This window comes from Pinus tabuliformis, chromosome 8, assembly GCF_031772625.1.
Source record: "Pinus tabuliformis cultivar Carrire ecotype Pingquan chromosome 8, CPIR1, whole genome shotgun sequence".
Classification (NCBI taxonomy): Eukaryota; Viridiplantae; Streptophyta; class Pinopsida; order Pinales; family Pinaceae; genus Pinus; species Pinus tabuliformis.
In genome coordinates this window covers 572,812,826-572,823,214 of record NC_142294.1, presented here as the reverse complement: position 1 = coordinate 572,823,214, position 10,389 = coordinate 572,812,826, and the positions used below count along the sequence as shown (strand labels likewise).

At 35.3% G+C, this 10,389-nt stretch overlaps 2 protein-coding genes across 2 annotated transcripts; both read right to left on the bottom strand.

Moving 5' to 3' along the window:
- Window positions 1–2,067: 2,067 nt before the first annotated feature.
- LOC149236764 (uncharacterized) lies at window positions 2,068–2,862 on the bottom strand. Its single transcript, XM_089369025.1, has one exon. It carries the CDS (start codon window positions 2,860–2,862, stop codon window positions 2,068–2,070), a length of 795 nt encoding a protein of 264 aa, XP_089225151.1.
- Window positions 2,863–2,874: 12 nt separating this feature from the next.
- LOC149236763 (uncharacterized) lies at window positions 2,875–3,492 on the bottom strand. The gene has a single exon (XM_089369024.1). It carries the CDS (start codon window positions 3,490–3,492, stop codon window positions 2,875–2,877), a length of 618 nt encoding a protein of 205 aa, XP_089225150.1.
- Between the last annotated feature and the right edge of the window lie 6,897 nt (window positions 3,493–10,389).

Here is a 10,389-nt window from a genome sequence, read left to right as displayed (position 1 = left end):
AGATTCGATTCCACAATGTTTGTGCGCTGAGTCCTAGGGTACCTTGCAGACCAGGTGGAGAAGAGATCCATGACTGTGCACTAGAGAGGAGCGGGTGTGTTGAGGCCGTGAAGGATAAAAGCCCATACCGATTGGGCAAAGGTGTAGCTTACAAAGAGGTGGCCACGTTGATCTACACAAAATGCACCAATGCGGCCCTATAATGCCTCCGTGGGCAAGATTTTCACCTGTCAACACTTTCCTGTGAATAAGCAGCCAAGTGAAAAAATTCACCTTGGGGATTCCGGATGCGTCCCACGTGCGCTGCCAGATGGAAGGGTTGAGAACTTGATTTTGCATGGATTGCAAGGCTACAAAGCCAAGCGCAGAGGTATAGACGCCTGTCTTCCCCCATCTCCAGAGATCCGATGCATGTAAGTTAACAGGTGCCGAGCCCTTCAGCTTGTCCAAGAGAAGGTGCTTTTGGTGAAGTAAATGTGCTGGCAGGTTGGGGAAGACCTAGTCCTCCCAATTCCCTTGTCTGTCCCAAGCAGAAATGTCGGCAAGACTGTGCAAGCCGAGCTGGGAGAGCCAATCACGAAGATCAGCTAAATCCACTGTATTTTTGAGGGGGGAATTGCCCATGATTTTATCTTGCCATATCAAAATATTTGCTCCATTTCCAGGCACCCTGCAAAGCTGGTTTTGGAAGGTGGCCAACCCTTTTTTGCATAGGTTCCAAAGCGGCGTGCCTTTGGGAACACTGTCTGCTTGGAGGTTTCTTAATGAGACGCCTTTGAAGTATTTATTCCGAAGTAATTGGCTGATTGGATGGTGTTTGTTGGAGTAGAGCTGCCAAAGAATTTTGCCACCTAAGGCAATGTTGGCCAGGCTAGGGTCTCTAATCTGGAGACCTCCTTCCAGCTTTGGCCTTTTCACTGTGTCCCAACTAACTAAGTGAAATTTCCTCTCGTTCCCTTTGCCTCCCTGCCATAGGAAGTTTCTGAGTAGCTGTGAAATCTGATCCGTGATTGTCTTTGGAGCCAGGAGGAAGGAGGCCTGATAGATAGGGAGAGAGGAAAGGACAGACTTTATGAGGATTAGCTTGCTAGTGTAGTTGAGCCACTGCCCACCCCAAGCAGCTATCTTGGTTTTGGTCTTGCTGATGGCTTCAGTCCAGAGTGAGGCTTGGTTAACCCCCAGGGTTAAAGGCAGTCCCAGGTATTGTATTTTGTCCCAGGAGGCATAGCTCGGAAAGTCCAAGATTCTAGCAATTCAAAGGGTGGTTTGCTCCTCTATATTCCAACTGTACACTGCACTTTTTCTTTTATTAATAAGCGCTCCTGAAATGATACAGAAGCTTTGCAGGATCCCATTGAATTCCTTTGCTATTCGTGTGGAAGCTCCTCCCAACAGTAGAGAATCATCTGTGAACAAGGCATGATTGATTGGTTCTATTCCATTCGTCAGTCGGATGCCCGAGAGAGTACCTTTGTTTCTTTCTGCTATCAGTTTCCTGCTCAAGGTGTCTGCCATTATTATGTACATAAAGGGAAATAGCGGGCATCCTTGCTTTATCCCCCTTGAATCTTGAAAATAAGAGGCAGGTCGACCATTTACCAGCGGGGCGATCCAAGGTTTGTCAGTGTAGGCCTTGATCAGGTTCACAAAAGCTAGGCTAAATCCAAAGGAGAGAAGAACTTTGTAAAGAAATAATAGTTTAACCCGATCAAAGGCGTTGGTCATATCCAACTTGATCAACATCCCTTGCTCCTTCCTCTAGTTACAGGAATGCATGGATTCCTGTACAAGTATCACATTATCCAAAATATGTCTTCCTTCTACGAACACTCCTTGACTGGGAGAAATAAGCTTACTTAGCAGGGGTTTAATTCTGTTTGCGAGCAATTTAGCAAGAATTTTGTAAGAGGCATTACATAACGAAATGGGTCTAAATCTGTCAAAGGTAGTTGGATTAACTTCTTTGGGTATTAAGGCAAGAAAGGTGGATTTGGTGCTGTCTCCCACTTTTGCCTTTTTATGAAAAGCCTTTGCCATTCTTAGAAGGCCAGATTTGATGATTGTCTATCAAGATATGTAGAAATGTGTTAAGAAACCATCGGGGCCTGGGGCTTTGTCAGGCTCCATGTCCCAAATTACATTACTGATTTCCTCCTCAGTGAAGGGCTTCATAAGATTTGAGTTATTCTCCTCATTAACCAAGGAAGGGATCTGGGAGAGGAAGTCATTGGAGATTGCCTCATCTCCTGTTCCATCCTCTGCATATAACCGCTGAAAGTGAGTTTCAACAGCTTCTTTAACTTGGGCAAAACCTTTGGCGACTGTCCCATCTGCTGAGGTGATTTCTGAAATGTGATTCCGGGAGAGGCGAGCTCTGAACTGCCGGTGGAAGAAGGCTATGTTTCGGTCACCAGCTTTCAACCATAGGCTATGGGACTTAAGCTGCCAAAATTCTTCTTCTTTTCTGAAGGAGTTGAAAGAAGCAAGTTGGGCAACTTGTTCTTTCTCCAATTCTTGTGTGGTTATGTCTTTGCCCTCCATCTCCAACTGTAATTCTGCTAACTGTTGGAAAACTTCTTTTCTATATGTGGTGAAGGTGTTGGGAGGTGTTTTGACCCACTCTTTCAGAGGTGCTTTGGTTGCTTTTAATTTTTTCTTCCAAACATAACTTGGTGACCCGGTGACCGTGATCGACCAAGCCTTGGCAACAACTTCCATAAACCCATCCTGCTCTATCCACAAAGGGTTGAAGCGGAATGGTATAGGCCCCAGGTTTTCTTCCTCATCTAGTTGTAAGAGAATGGGTTTATGGTTTGAGGCGAGCTTTGGTAGGATTCTCGATGACACTATTCTCTTATCCATCAAAAGAGTGCTCTACACTAGGAATCTGTCGAGTCGGGCTGAGATATGGGCTGCGCCTGTTCTGTTGTTGGTCCAAGTGTATAACCCCTTCTTGGGTTTAAGATCAAGAAGATCCCACTGCTGAATTATGTCCTCCACAAGGGGAAGCATTGGATCTCTGCTATTGTTACCCCCTATTTTTTCTTTTGGATGAAGAACAATGGTTAGATCTCTTGTGATTACAATGTTCATGGGAGAATAGCTGTCTACAAAATCGAGAAGTGTTTGCCAACACTCTTTTTTCTCAAGGTAAAGAATAGGAACATAAAGATTAAACAGGGTGAAAGTGAGTTTACTTGCTTTATGTCGAAGCTCGGTGTACATCCAATGTTGAGTCTCGAAGGAGTTTTCAAGCTGGAACAATTCCTCCATCCAGACTGTGGCAAGTCCTCCTGAGGTGCCCCTTGCACTTACGACCATCCCCGCTTTGGTCTTCCAATTAATTCTGCTTAAATATAGAAGGGCTTCCCCTTCGATTTTTGTCTCTTGGAGCATGAGGATCTTTGGGGATTCTATTTTCATGAGATCTTTAACAACTGCAGCCTTCGTGGGATTCCCCAAGCCTCTACAGTTCCAAGAGACTATACACATTATTTAATTGGGGTAGTGGAGGAGAAGCCTCCCTTTGGTGGCCATGCTCTGATATTTCGACCAATGGACATTTCTAGAGTGGACTGGCTTCATTGCATTTTTTGCCTCTCTGCTTCTTCCTCTCTTGCTTCCTTGAGGGATTTCCTCCCTGCCTACTTCGAGGGCCTTTCAAATGTCTCATCTTCTGATGAGCCTGTCAATTCCGAGGGCTTCTTTCTTGTCATGTCTGCATAAGAGGGTGGCGAAGAGCCTCTTTCTGGGGAGTCGGTTTGAGCAGGGGGAACCCCTGCGTTTCCTTCCTCGTTTAATGAGGGATTGACCTACTGTTCCACGTCACTTGCTATAACAGGGGATTCTTCCTGTGTGCTGAGAGCTGCAAAGGAATTTGAGGGAAGATTTGTTCTAGGGGGTGCTGCCCCTTCCGGCTGTAGCTTTGTGGATGGCACAATGGGTCCCGCTTGAGCCCCTTTTCCTCTCGGCTTGCTGGGCTACTTTGATGAGGCCGTCTTCTGCACTATTGTCCATTGATCTCCTTTCATCTTCTCTGCTTCTTCCTCAATTTTATTTTTACAATTTCTTGCAAAGTGCCCGTATCCATGGCAATGCCTACACTTGAAAGGCAGTTGCTCGTAATCCAGTTCTTGCATGTGAGACCATTCTGCCACTGTTAGTTTTATGGCTTCTGGAAGCCCAACTTCCAGATCAACCTCGACACATATTCTGGCATAGGAGTATTGTCCCTTCCTGTCTGCTCTGTCAATGTATTTTCCAAGGGTGTTTCTGATGGATTCTAAAGATTTCGGACTCCAACAGTGCAAGGGTAAATGAGGGAGGCGCACCCAGACAGGGACAACTGAGGGCACATCTTGGGTTGGGTCGAAGTCCGGTGTCCATTTATGCAGGTACAGACCTTGGGGACCCATAAAGTATGGCCCGTTTCTAAAGATGAGCTCCCTATCTTCAATGTAGTCAAAATTAGATTTTATTATTAAAGGGATATATATTTTTTTAATACAAAAGTTTAACCATTCTTTTTAATATAAAACTATAGATTATATTTTTTTAAATACCAAAATCTATTTATGATTGGAAGAAAATTATATACAATAGTTTGACTAGATAGTTTTTTTCCTATTAATGAAAATATTAAATTATTTAAATTGTATTAGATATCATTTTTGGGATTCAACTGCGTTAAGTAAGTCATTCAAAGTATGACCATTTCCATGAGAGGTAGTCGTAAAGTGACTAATTTCTCATGATTTTGGTGAAGAAGTGGGATTGAAACTAGTAAAATGTGGAGAACGAATCACATAGCATCAATTTAAATTGTATTTTTAAATTAAAAAAAAAAGCAATTATTTAAATTATAATTTTGAATAAATAAATAAATTCAATCCAATGGAAAAATCCAAATTATACCTACTAAACAATTTAAAATTGTAATTTTTTCTATTTTAACAAACTAAATCAATTAAAATATTTATTTGAAAAAAACAAAAAATCATTTTATTAAATAAATATAATAATTATTTTATTTATAAATTATTTTGGTTCCATATATATTAAAAATAAATATATTTCAAAAAATAAAAAATCATTTTATTAAATAAATATAATAAATATTTTATTTATAAATTATTTTGGTTCTTTAAATATATTAAAAATAAATATATTTATAAAAATTTCATTTTATCACATTCACGTGACATTAAATAAAAAAAAAGTGAGCTTGGTTAAATTTTTAACTTTGTAAAAAACTTCTCTTCACAAGAGTTATGATTTCATTTTATCATTATTCATCTGTGATGTGTTTATGTGACGAGTTTAAATAAATGAGGGGAAATAAAAGTTTAATAATTTAACTAATAAATTATGTTATAAGATGAAATTATTAGCTAGGTATATTTTGAAGTAATGTGAAATTATGTTATAAGATGAAATTATTAGCTAGGTATATTTTGAAGTAATTTGAAATTATGTTAAAGCTGATTGGTTTTTTTTTTTCATCATTATTATCCTCGTTAAGTTATTAGATATTTTTTTTTGGTTATTAATAGATTATTATATTTAATATATTTTTTTTAAGAATTTAAAAATAAGTTGATTGGATATTTTGTTAAATGTTTTTAATAGGAAGTTTCAGTAAAAATAAATAAATTCATAAATAAAAATTTGAAAAAATTAAGTTTGAAGTTTATAAGTAAAGTATATTTTGAGGGTTAGTTTATTTGGTTGACTTTTTGTTATTGAAGTTCTTTGCTATTGAAAAGTCATGGGTTTAATTCTCTGGACACTTTCGAGGTGAGGTTTTGTGGTTACCTTACAATAAGTGATCTTCCTTGCAGATAAATCTATCTAATACAAATATTCCATAAATATAGCAATCACTAATATCCAATAAAATAAAATAAAATAAAAATGAATAAATTATCTATAACTAAATTAACAAAATAACCTTCATTTATTACATCATTATATCTTTATTTATGAGAAAAATTGAAAAAAATATATTAATAACGTAATAACAAATCTACAAAGTTGTTGCTTTTATCAAAAGTCTATATTTACAATTCCAAGATTATGAATTAAAGAAAGTCTTTCGGTAGAAATCACATGAGAGAATTTTTTGGCCGACGCGTTTCGAACCAACAATTGTGGTTCATCATCAAGACGAGATGAAGAGGCAGAGCATGGGAAAGGCTTAAATAGAGAGCAATGTAAAGACATAATTTCAAGTAACGACTATATTTGAACAATAATGTTTAAATTATAATATTAATTTATTAATATATTAAAAACAAATATTATTAAGTAACTGGTATATTAAATGGCTAGTTTTTGAAAATTAATATTTAAATTAATTTATTAAAACCAATTATTACTAGTTCTGGAAAAATAATATTTAAATATTGATATTAGTTTATTAATTTATTAAAATATTAATATGTAACGGTTATATTAAACGGCTAATTTTTGAAAAAATATTTAAATAATGATATTATTTAATTAATTTATTAAAAATATTAATAGGTAATGGCTATATTTTTTTTTCTCGGTAAATCTATTCTATTCTATTATATTATGTACATAAAAGCATTACATTCAAAGAGTCAAGTTGCCCAAGGCCGACTGTGGCTCTTTGGGTTAGCATTTCGCATCTCAGTATTGGCCCTCGCAGGGGTATCATTTCCAGACAGAACATTGTTCTCAAACCAAACAAAAATCGCCCGCGCAGGGGCTTCGTAGCAAAAATCCCACCCTTGCAGGGGCGTTAGAAGACTGACAGCGCCCTAGGTAATGGCTATATTAAACGGCTAGTTTTTGAAAAATAATATTTAAATTAATTTATTAAAACCAAATATTACTAGTTCTTGAAAAATAATATTTAAATAATGATATTAGTTTATTAATTTATATTAATATGTAACAACTATATTAATCGACTAGTTTTTGAAAAATAATATTTAAATTAATTTGTTAAAACCAAATATTACTAGTTTTTGAAAATTAATATTTAAACTGTGATACTAGTTTATTAAAAATAAATATTAATAAGTAACTGCTATATTAAACAACGAGTTTTTAAAATAAATAAATAAATAATCAAAGTCAAACTTTAAAGGAGGGGAGTAAAAAATTATAAAAACAAGTGAAGACCCTAATCGAGACAAAATCATTTGATAAATAAAATAACTAATGGAAATAAATTAAATTTTTTTTTTTTTTTTTTAGGTAAAGATGGTGCATTTTTTCTCTATTTATATTAAAACGAAAGACCAGATACACTGTTTCAGTGGCCTCAACCTGCCCCGAAGGGAAACCAGGTCTGTTGGCCACCTTAGTCTATTATATGCGTTCCAAAAACAAAATTTTGCAAGTCTCACCATACCAGCTATGTGTACAGAACACCAAAAACTGCCTATTAAGCTATTGATATGCATTAAAACTTAATTAAATTAAATTAAAAATAATCAATGAAAAATAAATAAATAGAAATAAATAAATAAAAACATAAACATATACATATACATATATATATCCAAAGAAAAATATTCAATAAATAAAACGGGGTCAACAATAAAATATGACGCTCAAGCCCATTAAACAAATAACAAAAATACTAAAAGGAGTTAAGAATGAATAGGATGATAAAATACATAAAAAACACGAAGGATCGAGAAAATAAACTCTAATGAAGAACAAATCAACAACAAATACTATAAAAAGGATGCTAACACCTACCTAAAAAAAACAAAAACAACTAGGAGGATGAGACAGGGACCCAACTTCTACTAATATTCCAACCATCATCTCTATTCAAATTATTGGGTCTTTTTTCAATTTCTAGGGCCTCCCTCAATTTACGATGATGGAAATGACTAACCTTAGCAACGACTTGGGCCTCCTCAATGCAGATGTGATGCTTAGATTTATCTGCATGCTCCGCCAAAGCAGAGGAGTGGGTCCTGCCATGCTTGATGTCAGTAGCATGCTCACGAATCCTTTGATTAATCGAGCGACCAGTCTCACCAATGTAGGGAGTCCCACAAGAGCATGGGATAACGTAAACACCCTTCATATTCTTGGGGTCCACTGGGTCTTTTACAGATCTAAGGGAGCTCCGTATGGTATTTAAAGGCCGAAAGGTTGAAGCCACCTTATGCTTCCTTAGGATCCTTGCAATCTTATCAGTGGTCCCTTGGATAAAAGGAATATGAACACTGGAAAATTGATCCTTGGAATCTTTCTTAGCACTAGGACCTTTTCAGCTCTGAGGAAAGTCTTAGTACATTGGTGTCTACTATACCCATTATTAAATAAAACACTTAGGAGATGTGCTTTCTCTTCCTTGAGATGGTTCTCATCAGAAACTTTTAAAGCTCTAGTCGCTAAGGTGTTGAGAACACCAAGCTTTTAAGCTGGGAAATGATGAGAATTAACATGAAGATATTGTTTCGTATGAGTTTTCTTATGATATACTTGATGAGAGAAAGAGCCATTATCATTCCTTGAGAGGAGGACGTCAAGGAAGGGAAGACTACCATTACATTCAAATTCCATGGTAAACTTTATAGAACTAGATTGATTGTTAAGATGGAGGAAAAATAGTTCCAACTTTTCTTTACCATGGACCCAAATGACAAAAGTGTCATCCATAAACCTCTTCTGCAACTTAAGCAAAAGACAAGAAAAAGCCTTAGCCTTTCTTTAAAAATTAAATCATTAAGTAATTATTAAATCTTTATTTTCACTTAAATCAATAAGTCTTTATTTCCCTTAAAAATGGATAAGTACTAATAATATAGCTATTTTTTTACAACAAAAATCTTATCAAATATCTATATTTGATATTTTTAATTTAAAATAAATATAACAAAAAGTTATGAGATCCATTGTTACTTATTAACCATTGCAATTTTACAAATGTATTTAATAAAAATAAACCTAAATAAACATAAACATGGAATAATTTTATACATAAATAAACATTAAATAATTTTGTATTTTAGTTAGGGGTTTGTTTAAATATAACATTATTATAGTTCACTATGATTCACATCTCAGTATAAAAGGTTGTAAATTTGATTCTTATTGTATTTTAGCTTTAAAAAAATTCACAATAACTTAATAATAACTTAATAACAAGAACATATGCTACATGTCTAATTAGATTTGTCAATTAAAAATTTATTATAGGTAAAAATCTTTTGAAAATCAATTGTATAATTACAATTTAAAAGTGAAAATCAAATTATCAATATCATCAAAAGATCATGACAAAAATGGGTAATGTTGTTGGGTTCATGAATGCAATTTTGAATTTAAAATGAGATAGTTACGGATAGCGATATGAAAATAATTGTTGTTTCTATTATATATTTAGGGAGATAAAATATTACGTGTCTTAATTATATTGATACGTGTGTTTAATTTGGAATAAAGTTTTTAGAATTTTAATTTAATTATTTATAATTATTGTATGGATAGTAGAGATCTAATCTCAACAAAATATCCTAGAATATTTATGTTGATAGACATGTCTATTTTGGAATAGGGGTTCTTGAATTTAAATTTAATTATCAATAATTATTAGGTGGATGGTAGAGATTTAACCTCTATGGAGTATTTTAGAATATTCTTAGTAGTATACACAAATCAAAGGTTGAAATTTATCTCTAAAGTAGTTATTCCCTTTTCTTCTTCTTTTTGTGGGATGAATTCTATTAGCCATAAAAACAAGGAATTACATCAAGGATTACAATAAGTCACTTCGGTCTCTAACAGGGGAGACCAGACCAGAACCAAAAATGAACTCTCCTAAGAGAAGAGAGAGACAAATGGAAATGAACAACAACAACATAAATAGGCTAATACATAGATAGTGGCCTAATTGGCCTAAAAAAAATGGTTATAGAGATATAATCATAAGCCATAATCATACCAAAAGTCAAACAAGGGGATCAAAGTTTGAGCCCGCCACTAGGATAGGAGTTATTGGATTTGCTATAGGTCTGTCAGTTGTCGGGGGGATGCTGAGACGATGTTCTGTCCTTGTCAGCCTGCGATCAATCCTCTCCAACATGTTATCAAAGTCTATCAAATTCCCGTGCATGAGAGCCAAGGATTGGAGCATGTCCATCTGAGACTCTTGGCAGTCCAAGAGAGTTTGCCCTAAAAGGAATTCCACTCAACAAGGAGTTCAATATTTGAGAGGGATGTTTGGTGGGAAGAGCCTTTCCCCTAAGACTAGGCTAATTCCTCTTGAACATGGGCTGGAGTGTGCTGCCGATATCATGTCCCAAAGTCTTTAACTCGATGATGCAAACATGTATGTCCTCTAAGGGCTTGCTCTTGATAATAAGTGACCCCTCTTCTAACTCTAGCCTTTTATCG